This window comes from Rhinopithecus bieti, unplaced genomic scaffold (assembly GCF_001698545.2).
Source record: "Rhinopithecus bieti isolate Rb0 unplaced genomic scaffold, ASM169854v2 scaffold_8, whole genome shotgun sequence".
NCBI lineage: Eukaryota > Metazoa > Chordata > Mammalia > Primates > Cercopithecidae > Rhinopithecus > Rhinopithecus bieti.
Genome location: NW_016803211.1, coordinates 2,709,073 through 2,721,547, shown reverse-complemented (window position 1 = coordinate 2,721,547; position 12,475 = coordinate 2,709,073). Strand labels below are relative to the sequence as shown.

At 41.7% G+C, this 12,475-nt stretch overlaps 1 protein-coding gene across 3 annotated transcripts in view; it reads right to left on the bottom strand.

Moving 5' to 3' along the window:
• Window positions 1-12,475, bottom strand: part of SPTLC3 (serine palmitoyltransferase long chain base subunit 3) — a 176,120-nt gene that overhangs the window by 56,716 nt on the left and 106,929 nt on the right. For all 3 annotated transcript variants that reach the window (XM_017869248.1, XM_017869257.1, XM_017869265.1), the window contains one exon: window positions 1,553-1,658. In XM_017869248.1, the coding sequence (XP_017724737.1) occupies window positions 1,553-1,658 (106 nt within the window). The remainder of the gene's footprint in view (window positions 1-1,552; window positions 1,659-12,475) is intronic.

The following is a 12,475-nucleotide window of genomic DNA, read 5'->3' as shown; positions in this document are numbered from 1 at the left end:
GGGTATTGTTTACTCTGCTTAAAGGAGATGCCCAGTCTGCTCTCTCTCAGCTGCTTTGTCCTCCCACGAATCTAGGCCTGAATGACAGGTGTTTAGATAAGGGCTATTTGCTCCCCTCCCTGGCAGCAGCACAAATCACACAGGGAAAAAGATCCACGCTTGAGGTTACGATAGCCCAGAGTCAATATGAGATTATTTCTTGAAATAGCAAGTTAAGGACTACAAGTTGTCAGTTATGCCAGAACAGGTTTTCTCGGCCTTGGTACTATAGACATTTTGAGCTAGATAATTCTGTGTTATGGGGGCTGTGCTGTGCATTGTAGGATGCTTAGCCGCATCCCTGGCCTCTGTCCACCATATGCCAGTCACATACTACTGCAGTTATAATGATTGAAAATTGCCAAATGTGCCTAGGCTGGGGCAAGGACAAGCTTAGCCTGGAGAACTACTATGTCTAGAGTGCTCCCAAAGACTTCATCAACAGTACGTACTCTCTGGGCTGGCTGGAGGAGGTACTGGTAGGTGATGCAGAAAGTGAGCTGGTAGAAACTGGAAATGCAAACTTTGCATTTCCCACAGTAGGACGGGGAACATCCAGAACCCTAGCCACAGGGGCAGTAAGTACTGGAGTTAAAAATGTTGAAAATAAAATGAAACCAAGCTTATTATTATTATTATTTTAAAGTTGGGAGAATTCACTTTTTTTTCTTAAAAGGAATAAAGGCACACTTCTGCTGCTGCTCATTATTCACTCATGTAGCAGAAAAAATGTGCACTCAGGGACTAATGAGATTAGCGGGTTGAAAGAAATCCTATGTCTATTCTCAAGTCTCCTTTGTAGCCATACTCCTCCTTGTCTTAAACAGCCTTCGTTTCCTTCCTTTCAATGTTTTTCACTTTTCTATCATTATAGGAGATATCTCCCTCAATTTGTCCAACGTCAGGATTGTTTGAGAATTGATTTAGGATTGGGCACTCTGAAATAATGTCTTCTTGGCTTGTGGACTAGACATCAGCCCACTCCTACCTGCTGGCTCTGGAATAAGAATTGCACTCCAGGTTACTCCTACCTTGAGGAAAACAGGCAGATTTTTTTTATTCTGATGGCAAGCACTAACCAAGTTCAGCAAGCAGCTGGGGGTTGGGCATGCTGTCCAGGTAGGGGCATCTGGGCCACCCGTCAGCAATTTCTACCAGTCATAAAGGCAAGGAGTGTTCTGATCTTGAATAACCCAGCTGCAAAACACCTTTGAAGCTCTGGGGCAGTCAAAAGTAGTGGAAAGAATCTACTCAAGTTAGCAATGCCTTGCGAGGATATTTCCGAGGAAGCCTTCTCAAGCAGGACAGCCTTCAAGCTGCTCTGCCATAGAGAGTCATCAAAAAGACAGATGACTCATGTCTGACAGCTCCCATTGGTGGCTCTGTCTCAGGTCCCTCTGTAATAACCGATTCTAAGTCATTGCTCTGTTTAGCTAGGAAAGGTCAGCCTTTCCGCACTGATCAGCTTGCTGCAGGCCTGCTAGTCGTAAAATGTGTTCCGTTATTTACATACCTGTAGACACCCTCCACCAGGATGAGAATCTTTTTCCAAGCTCTGCGGGTTCGAGGCTGGCCATAGATGACAGCATCTCTCAGGAGCTTCTCTAGGCTTTGTGTGTCTTTAAATAATACCAAAAAAGAAATTCAGTCATGAAAGGGCTTACTTTTCCTTTTCCACTTTCTTTTTCCAGATGTTTTATGTTTACACTCAGACCTAAACTTCCAGAGAACAAATTCAGAATCAGAGAACCCTTAGGGAGAGAGACAGAGAGGTCTATTTTTCAGTAGAACTTAACTCTGACAAGACAAATAGCCAGATTTCTACAAGCAGGCAGAGTAAACTCTCACCAGTGGGGCATGGTTTCCTAGGCTCTTAAAGGCTCTCCCCGCCTGCCTTAGAGAGATTGAAATTCTACGTTAAATGCATCTCTTAGGTCTAAGCTTTGTTGCAGGCTGAAATGAACTCCGAGAGACATAATTAATACCACTCATCAATCGTTTAGACACGAGCGTGTTAGAGTTTAGCTGAGTTTGCACGGATCTCACTTCCTACCCTTTGAGACTTGATTTCTGACATCCCCCAACCTTAGAAGTTCCAAAACTTTAAAGCAGTGGGACAATGAAGCCTCTTTTTCAAAATATTTGGAGATCTCTGAACACAATAATAGCTCGCAGTTATTGAGCCCTATCTGTGTGCCAGGCACCCTTCTAAGCTCAGTTTTTGTCATACCTCATTTAATCCTCAGAAGAACCATCTGAAGGAAGTACTAGCAGCATTTCCATTCTGTGGTTCAGGAAACTGAGGCACACAGGAGTTAACTGACTGAGGTCTAGCATAAGCAACAGAATCAGGATTTGAACCCATGTAGTCTGTACCATATCCACATTTGTAACACTACCCTTTGCTGCCTTATGTGGAAGCCATTGTCCCTGCTTCTCAAATGAAACGGTGATATAGAACAAGGGAGGATGAATGTTTGGCAGAATAATCTTGTTAACTTCTAATGTCAAATATAATCAATAGTGACATTTCATTTATCTGCAATCAGATGTAGATGACTGGGCTTGGGTTGAGAGGTCATTTAGAAGAACTTGCCTACCAGCCTAGCTGTTTGGTATGTATGTGTGTGTGTGTGTGTGTATTATTTTGTTTTTAACTTTTGAGCCTAGCAAGAAAAAAAAGGCCGAGGTTTATGGGCATACTTTTAAGACTGATTATATTTCTATTGTGTATTTTTTTTTGCATTTCCTAAGCTTTCCCTTTTTTGAGAATCTGAAACTGAAATACTTTAGGTCCAGAATCCAATCTTAATTTTAAAAGATGGAGATGCTACTTAACTGCTGGCTTGACTATTATGCAATGTTCACCAGGCATTAGTGACACCATTTAAAATGCTCACAAAAGATGACATCTAGCAAAGATAAATCTTTGAGGTCAGGAGTTTGGGACCAGCCTGGCCAACATGGTGAAACCCAGTCTCTACTAAAAATACAAAAAATTAGGTGGGTATGGTGGTGGGCGCCTGTAATCCCAGCTACTTGGGAGGCTGAGGCAGGAGAATTGCTTGAACCCAGGAGACGGATGTTGCAGTGAGCCGAGATCGCACCATTGCACTTCAGCCTAGGTGACAGAGTGAGACTCTGTCTCAAAGTGAAAAAAAAGTTAAATCTAAAGCTGCATAGTCAGTACTGGTTTTGACCATGATAGACAAAGCTCTCAAGAAGCAGAAGTGCATTGGCTTATCACTCACTGGTCTAGGCTCAAATTAGCTATAGTTCTTGGTCTCAATGGAGAACCCTTCAACTTTGTCTTTGAGTCTCCAGTCTGTGCTTGGATCTGTTTTAGGGCTTCCCCCAAAGCTGCGTGAATGCACTAGTGGGTGCATTAACTTTTCCACACTGCAACCCTGCCACACTCAATGAGGCCATAAGATAGTTCTTTGAAATAGAGTTGTGAATATATTTGTGTGTGTGTTTTTTTAAGTTATCAAGTACATTTAAGCAAACCACATTTAAATAAAGGTGCCTTCCTATGAATTGGAGTGGGATAGGACAAGTCAGAATTTGACAGTGCAATATCAGAACCTCAACTCTGAGAGGCCCCTGTTAGCGTGGCACCTTCCAAGCTGTCGTCAGCATCCACCCACTAGAGACTGGATATTGGGTCCTGAAATTCAGAAAAAGCGTGTGACATGAATAAGATGCTGCATACTAGCAAGATCTCTTGGGAATCCAAACAGCAGTGTTAATACACTATTTGATTTCCTTTAACCTCCTTAAGAAAACGTCATATAAATAATGGAAAAATAAAGGAAATACATAATGAAATAATGAAGAATTAAGGGAATAATTCTTTATTCAAATATATAAAGCCTTAGGTATTAGATACAGTATGCTATCAGTATGCTACCAATAATATCTGGCATGATATCAGAACCAACAGATACAAAAAAAGGTCATTTTCCTTTCTTTAATCATTAGCCAGAAACTAACTTTTTAGGTGCTATGTAAGTTTAAATGTGGAATTAATCAATTTCACCAAGATCATAAGGACCCGTGAAAGAAGAAATGGAAGAATGGTGGATCTTTGTTTTGTTTCATGCCACTTTCCTTTTCTTTCTTCTTTCTTCTTTTTTTCTTTTCATCTGCAAAACAGGCCTCATGATATCCTGGCATCACTATTGTATTCTTTTCACATAATATTCCCTAATTGAAAAATTTACAGGGCTTTCCTCAGTTCTTGTTTTACTTGACCTGTGGGCAGCATTTGACAGAATTCAACACACACTTATCTTTTAAGCTTCTTCCCTTGGCCATCTGGACACCATTTTCATTGGTTTTCTTATTCCTTTTCCCACTATTTCTTGTATTCTTCGTAAGCACTATTTCCTCTTTTAACCCATTTTCCTTTTATGTTTTTTCCTTGACTTTTTTCCCCCTATTTTCTCATTAATCTTCCAGTGGTTCCCAACCTTCAGGATGAATAGAAATAATCATCTGTGTAACCAGTTAAAACGCAGATTCTCGAAATTTCTACTCAGAGATTTTGAATCAGTTGGTGTGGGACAGGACCCAAGACGTTTGCACGCACAGTGTCCCTGGGGTCTGGAACTCATAACACAAAGCCAGACCTCTACTTTGATCAATATAGTGTTTTTCTAACCATTTTTTAGACAAATATGGGAACCTCAAACCCATTTCCAAAGTAGAACTTGCTGCAGACTACATTACTGGCCCCATTTGCCACCTCATTTGAGTTCCTTCTTCTGTGACTTTGCAGTCCTTCCCTCTCACCGGTGGAGAAAGTTTCCCTGCCCCTTGGCTTGGGTTCAGCTAAGTAACTTGCTTTGGCTAACGCAATACAGAGAAGAGACAGTTTGCTAGTTCCAAACCTAGATCTAAAGAGGTCTTTTGCATTTCTACTCTTTCTCTTGTGCTTCTGTTAGTGACAGAAAAAGAAAACGCCCAGGCTAGCCCGGGTCTCAGGTTGGCCCTGGGAAAGGATTAATGGCACATAAGGCATGGTTACCCCAGCTCACCAGCAGTCTCCAGTGAGAAATACGTGCTGATTATTATTGGTCACTGAGGTTTGTTCCAATAATAGTTGCCTAATACTATTAGGGAATGGCCCTTCCTGATCTAGCCTCTGCCTGTCTTTCTGACATAGTTTGTCAACATCCCCCAACACACAGCCTCCTGATTTTCCTCCATGCTTTTTTCCTCTTGTCTGTCTGGAGAGTGCGCACCCGTCACTCAAGTCTTAACCCAAACTCTTCTCGTCAATAATACAGAACAGAGTTAAGGATTTCGTCCTTGGTGTCCCTCTTGACTTTGTCTTTTCTTTTTTAAGCACCCATCACGATGTTCATTTTTTGCTTTCATCTCTCTCTTCCCTGAAGGCAGGGACCTCGTCCTCATCCTTCTTGCCCTAGTCTTAGTACACAGTACTAGGCTTAATCATTATCTAATGATTGCATCAATGTTCTTTTCCTAGAGAAAGAACGTAGACTAGAAGACAGGCAAGGAAATGCCACTTGTGGATCTAAATAAGAATTGTTAGAAAAGATAAATGTCTCCTACCTGCAATGTATTTTAAAAAATTGATGGTATCTTTTGTTTTGTTTTAAACACGAGCAGATAGATATGTTTTGAATGTTCCCAAGAATGTGTTTTAGTGTATATTATTAACCACCAGATGGCAGCCAAGGAAACAAAAAGCGGCTTTCTTGTTTTAAAATTTTCAGTTAATAAACTTTCACCTATTTGGATATCTTCTTTTCACTTTTGTTTAGGCAGAATTCCTAAAATACTGAAGAAAACCTTGCGACTTGGAGAACCAGTCTTCTTTTCCTATAATCTTTTATTTATTATGTCTATAATCTTTTATACTATTATTCATCATCTATAACCAAAGTCTCTGAATGGAATAAAGAGATGGTGAATAAAAGTATTCCTGTTAAGAATGTTTTCCCTTCTGGCATTTGGAATTTATAAGCTTTTGTGCAGAAATGATACATGGTAAATGTGACTCCAATGCCACTGGAATCAAAACTAAACCCAAGTGAAGTACATTAGTGGTCATTTTAAAATTAATATTCTAAGATTTGGAAAATTATGTAAATTCAGAGGCTACTGTGTTGTTTTGCACCAAAAGGTCACATACACACGATGGATTAATCCAGGATTTTAAAATGAACACCACGAGTCCTGAAGAGAAGCTTTTCTCCATTTTTAAAAATAACACGCAAGACATGAAATCAAGCCTTTCAGTGGCCGCGCTGTGTTTTATACATTTCACAGAGGGAAGCAAGAGGAATCTCAGTCTTTTCCAAGGCAAGGACTTCGTTGTGTTTGACTCGAATGGAGATTTCCATGGGAGTGGTTTTTGGTGGAGTTCACAGCACCCCCCAGGGTCAGCACACCAGGATTCTTGAGCAGAAGGAAAATCAATTAGCCATTTTTTTTTTTTTTTTTTCCTGCGAGGGATGAACTCTCCGACCTCTTAGAATCACAGAAGCTACACAGGAAAAGGGAAGACTGTGCTGGGCCTGGATTCTGGCCCCATCTTAGCCCCTGGTATGCTCCTCTCTTGTTCTCTGTAGTTCTACAGGGCTACAGTGCGTGGGTTACAAACCCGTGGATTTAAGGGATTGTGATTTATGTTCTGCAGGTCTTATGGGATTCTACTGTTTCAGCAAGCTGCATGCTCACATCTGCAAGGGATTTTTTAAATGATGATGCTTATTAAGGCACTTACACTTGCATTATGTTAATTCCCATGACACCTCTGAGACGTAGGGAAGGACTATTAGGTTTTTGTTTTTTGCAGATGAAAAAAAGAATGCCAGAAATTTTGTTAAAAAAAAAGTTCCCCAAACAAAAGCCCTCCAAACAAACCTGTTCTTGTGGATTTAATAAGAATATTCTGAGATATGAAAATTAAAAGTGTAAATTTGACACCATCTAGGCACACACACATGGTGCTATTGTACAGTGTGGTTGTCGAGTCATAATGACACAGCACGGACTTAAAATAACCATTATTTGAGCATTAATAATGCCTTTGGTGTTATTCAGCACAAAATTTGACTCACTAAGGAGATGTCTTTTGGTTTGTAGAGGACTAAAAGGATTGAGCTGGTTTGGTATTAGTCCATTGTCATGCTACTAATGAAGACATACCTGAGACTGGGTAATTTATAAAGAAAATGAGGTTTAATGGACTCACAGCTCCACGTGGCTGGGGAGGCCTCACAATCATGGCGGAAGGGGAAAGGCACATCTTACCTGATGGCAGACAAGACAGAGTGGGAGCCAAGCGATAGGGGAAACCCCTTATAACACCATTAGATCTCGTGAGACTTATTCACTACCACGAGAACAGTATGTGGGAAACCGCCCCCATAATTCAATTATCTCCCACTGGGTCCTTCCCACAACACATGGGAATTATGGGAACTACAATTCAAGATGAGATTTGGGTGGGGACACAGCCAAACCCTATCAGATGGTTATAAATATTTAGCTATAAGAAGTGAAAATGTGGAGACCACATTCTGGTGCCTAGTGCAAAACAGTCTTAGCCTTTCACCAGCATGGTTAACTGGATTACTGAATTGCTAAATACTTGGAACAATCCAACTATGTGTCTAAAACTACAATCAGGCTTAGGTGACAAATGCTGTTAGCCAGCCTGAGCCTGTGCCTGTTCTTACATTCAAAACCCTAATAATAGCAAGCCTCCTGGATCTGGAAAAGCTGAAGATGCAGTTTTGTGAAAAGAAGGCACAAGGCAGCAAGGAACCCAGAATCTTCCAAGAAGGTAGGTTGGGCATAGTTCATAGTGGGTCTTCCTGAAGCAAAACCCCAGACATTTAGCTTTCCTCTTATTTCCCTGTCGAATGGCTACACCGTTGCATACGCCAGGGCTTCCTCCTTTCTCTTCTCTTGTGCAGCTGTGGGTTTTCCAAAGGCCTAGATCTAATGTGAGATCTTCGCTCACTGCCCATTTCTCAGTGCCCCTGCCCCCTCTCCTCTGGATCCAGGAACGCGAGATTAGGGCCGAAACTCAGCCTTCACTTTCTATATGTTCGTGGTTTGGTTGGTGGTTTATTCTTTGTCATCCAAGGCCCCTTTCAGCTGCATTTAGAGGCACCCTTTGGTTCCCTACTTTCTGGGTTGCTCAGCAAAAATTATTTTCTGTCTGCCTATCAGCGGCACTCATATTTTGTAAATGAAAAGATGAATGGATGATGAATGAATGTTACTTTTTACTGTTTCTAGTCCCTTAACCCCCATCTCTATATCCACTCCTCTTATTCCTTTGGACATGCAGTTTCATCTTTCAAGATTCAGCCCAAATGTGAACTAGTAAGTAGTGGGTATTTAAATAGCTATGAATGATGACAAAGAAATTATCCTTACTTTCAAGACGGCGGTGGGGAGGACTGTCCCCCTTGTTTAACCTTTGGGTGGAAACAAAATCACAATGACCAATTTTGGCAAGCAAAACAATTATTTTTGAAAGTCACATTTTGGGGTCTGTTCTCCATGAGATCACAGAGGGCATTTTTGGCACACTGAAAATTTGGGGCCTTTAAGTTTTATAAAGCAGATTGTGCAAGGACTTTGGTTCAGGTTTTCTGGGTGGCTCTTTAAACATGTGGATAGATGTTGTATGGCCTTAGGCAGTTCAAAGAAGCAAGGGGATCTTCTTGGAAGAATGCAAAAGACAGCTGAGAGCAGATGACCTGGGTTGGGCTTATGGGTGAGGCAGGTGCTAGGGACAGGGCCTGTTTACCCAGCAGGGGGAGGGGGTAACTGCAGCAACTTTTGACCCTGTAGGCATCAGATGAAGGACAGGCAGAGCCTAGAAACCAGGGACAGGGTGTCCAATATGCTTGGGCTCTGGGTTTGATGCAATGCGTAGGATTCTGATCCTCAGGGAGGAGATTGTGGAATGAGACAAAGTACTGAGATGGGATCCCTAAATGAGGGGGCCCAATGCACGAAGGTGAGACATGATTTAGGGAACAGTGTAGGAGCCCAGTAGTTAGGATTTTCAGTCAGGTGGGTGCTGGCAGCATCCACCTAAACAAAACTGCCTTGGCCCTGGGAGAGGTGTATGGGAGATGGAGGTTACCGAGTATTACATTGGTACAATCACTCTACCGTCTAGGGGCAAACAGAGGGCAGAAAAGGCCAGGAAAGGAGGTAGCATGTCATGCTTAAAAACGGAGACTCTGGAGTCAGACTTCCTAAGTTTACCAGCTCTGACTCTTACTAGCTCTGTGTATCTAAGTGACTTCACCACTTTATAGACGTTTCTTCTTCATCTGTCAAAAAGGAGATAAGAGTAGCAGGTGCCTCATTTTATAGTTATGAGGCTAAAATGAGTTGGTGAATGTAAATGGCTCATTACAACGAAGGCTCAATACAGTTGATTATCATCAAAAGATAGGGAGTAAATTGTTGTCTTTATTAAGCAAACTAGTTTAGAAATCCAAGTTGGACATTGAGATCTAAAAGATCATGGCTTGTAAAGTAGTCTAAGCCATGTTTATGGGTTTCAGACCATTGAAAATCTAAAAAGATCATGGCTTGCAAAGTAGTCAAGCCATGTGTATGGGTTTGACTTTTTACTTAAACAACCTCATGAGCCCTTGCTCTGCAGACTAGGTAGTGCTCAGAGTTTTCTGGCAAACACTGGCCTTCTTTTTCTTCCTCCTCTTGGTCTTTAGTTGCTGTTAGGTAGAATTTTGATTCTTCCTTTCCACTTTTTTTTTTTTTTTTTTTTTTTTTTTAACCACTCCAAATTCTTGGCCTGGCTGGACCTCTGACCTCATGGCAACTGTCTAAACCAAAGAAACAGCTTTTCTCCAAGGCTAGCTTAAGAAAGTCTTTGTGACTCACTTGAGGACTGAGGTTGCCTGCAGTCTCGCTGCTCTAAGTGTGGTTCTGCATGGCAGCAGCAGCAGCAGCACCCAGGAGCTTGTCAGAATGCAGGATCTCAGGCCCCCACCTAGACCTGCTCAATCAGAGTCTGCATTTTAACAAGATGCCCAAGTACCTCATGTGCATATGAAAACCTGAGAAATATTGGGGAAAAATAACTTCATCATTTGCTCATTTCCTCAAAATGCACCAGAATCACCATGGAGAACAAATGTGTTGGTTCCTGGTTGCAGCTGACTCTGTAGCTGAGGTGGTGAAATGGCTGAAGAATGGTGGGATACCACAAGGGCAGCCTGAGGGTTGGCTATGTCCCTGAAGCTGCCCACAGCAGAAAATGCAAAGAGATATTTTTAGTACTTAGCCAGCAAAAATGCAGAGACCAAACTTCAGCATTCTGAATTGAAATTGAGGCTACTAACAGGATAGGGCTCTGTTAGCCATCACACTGGACTGAGTTTTCCACAAGGGACCACAGCTTTCTGAGTCCACTAGCTGGACTCAGCTAGTGGTTAAGAGTGTTAACAAATGCTGTGCACATCCTGCCTATATCCTCTCAGCCCAGCTTCTTAATGCAAACACAGCTCATTCTTTGTCTAAGAGCTCTTTTTCTGGCTGTGGGAACATAGCCTGAGTAGGGAGCAGCCTTCAATCAGTCACAGATGGGAATTTGTGGAAACATACCTCAGCTCCCTCAGCCCACAGGTAGGGAGAACACTGAGTTATCTGTCCTGGCACCCAGAGTTTCCTAGTAGAATTGAGGTCCTGTTGTCCATTCTGGTTACTTGCTTGACAATGCACTGTGTTGGCTCCCTTCCTGTGCCCTGCTCACCTACTGGTGCTTCCTGGCATCACTTTCTGAATAAGTGACTTGTGATTACATCCATGTCTCAGGGTCTGCTGCTGGGGCAAGCAAACCAAGACAAAAGCAACAGACTTGGGTCTGCATTTTGACCTCTGTGATTTATCATTTGTCTGACCTTAGGCAGGTCACGTAATCACTTTGGGGATTAGTTTTCTCTTTAATAAAATGAGGATAATGAACTGTGAGGGCTGCTGTTAACATTAAATGAACTAATTAGCTGAGAACCCAATACCAGTGAAAGCTGAATAAATGATAGAGTAGTTATGGCTTAGCTATTATCCACATTTACTATTATAGAATAACTAATCTATGGTGATAAAAGATTCTGGTACTCAGGTGTTTTTTGTTGTTGTTGTTTAAGAAATGAGGTCTTCAATAACAGGCTCTGAAATTGAGGCAAGAATTAATAGCCTACCACCCAAAAAAAGTCCAGGGCCAGACGGATTCACAGCCAAATTCTACCAGAGGTACAAGGAGGAGCTGGTACCATTCCTTCTGAAACTATTCCAATCAATACAAAAAGAGGGAATCCTCCCTAACTCATTTTATGAGGCCGGCATCATTCTGATACCAAAGCCCAGCAGAGACGCAACAAAAAAGCATAATTTTAGACCAATATCCCTGATGAACATCAATGCAGAAATCCTCAGTAAAATACCGGCAAACCGAATCCAGCAGCACATCAAAAAGCTTATCCACCATGATCAAGTGGGCTTCATCCCTGGGATGCAAGGCTGGTTCAACATATGCAAATCAATAAACTTAATCCATCATATAAACAGAACTAAAGACAAAAACCACATGATTATCTCAATAGATGCAGAAAGGGCCTTTGAAAAAATTCAACAGCCCTTCATGCTAAAAACTCTCGATAAGTTAGGTACTGATGGGACGTATCTCAAAATAATAAGAGCTATTTATGACAAACCCACAGCCAATATCATACTGAATGGGCAAAAACTGGAAGCATTCCCTTTGAAAACTGGCACAGGACAGGGATGCCCTCTCTCACCACTCCTATTCAACATAGTGGTGGAAGTTCTGGCCAGGGCAATCAGGCAGGAGAAAGAAATAAAGGGTATTCAATGAGGAAATGAGGAAGTCAAATTGGCCCTGTTTGCAGATGACATGATTGTATATTTAGAAAACCCCATTGTCTCAGCCCAAAATCTCCTTAAGTTGATAATCAACTTCAGCAAAGTCTCAGGATGCAAAATCAATGTGCAGAAATCACAAGCGTTCCTACAAACCAATAACAGACAGAGAGCCAAATCATGGGTGAACTCCCATTCACAATTGCTTCAAATAGAATAAAATACCTAGGAATCCAACTTACAAGCGGTGTGAAGGACCTCTTCAAGGAGAATTGCAAACCACTGCTCAACGAAATAAAAGAGGACATAAACAAATGGAAGAACATTCCATGCTCATGGATGGGAAGAATCAATATCATGAAAATGGCCATACTGCCCAAGGTAATTTATAGATTCAATGCCATCCCCATTAAGCTACCAATGACTTTCTTCACAGAATTGGAAAAAACTACTTTAAAGTTCATGTGGAACCAAAAAAGAGCCCACATTGCCAAGAGAATCCTAAGCCAAAAGAACAAAGCTGGAG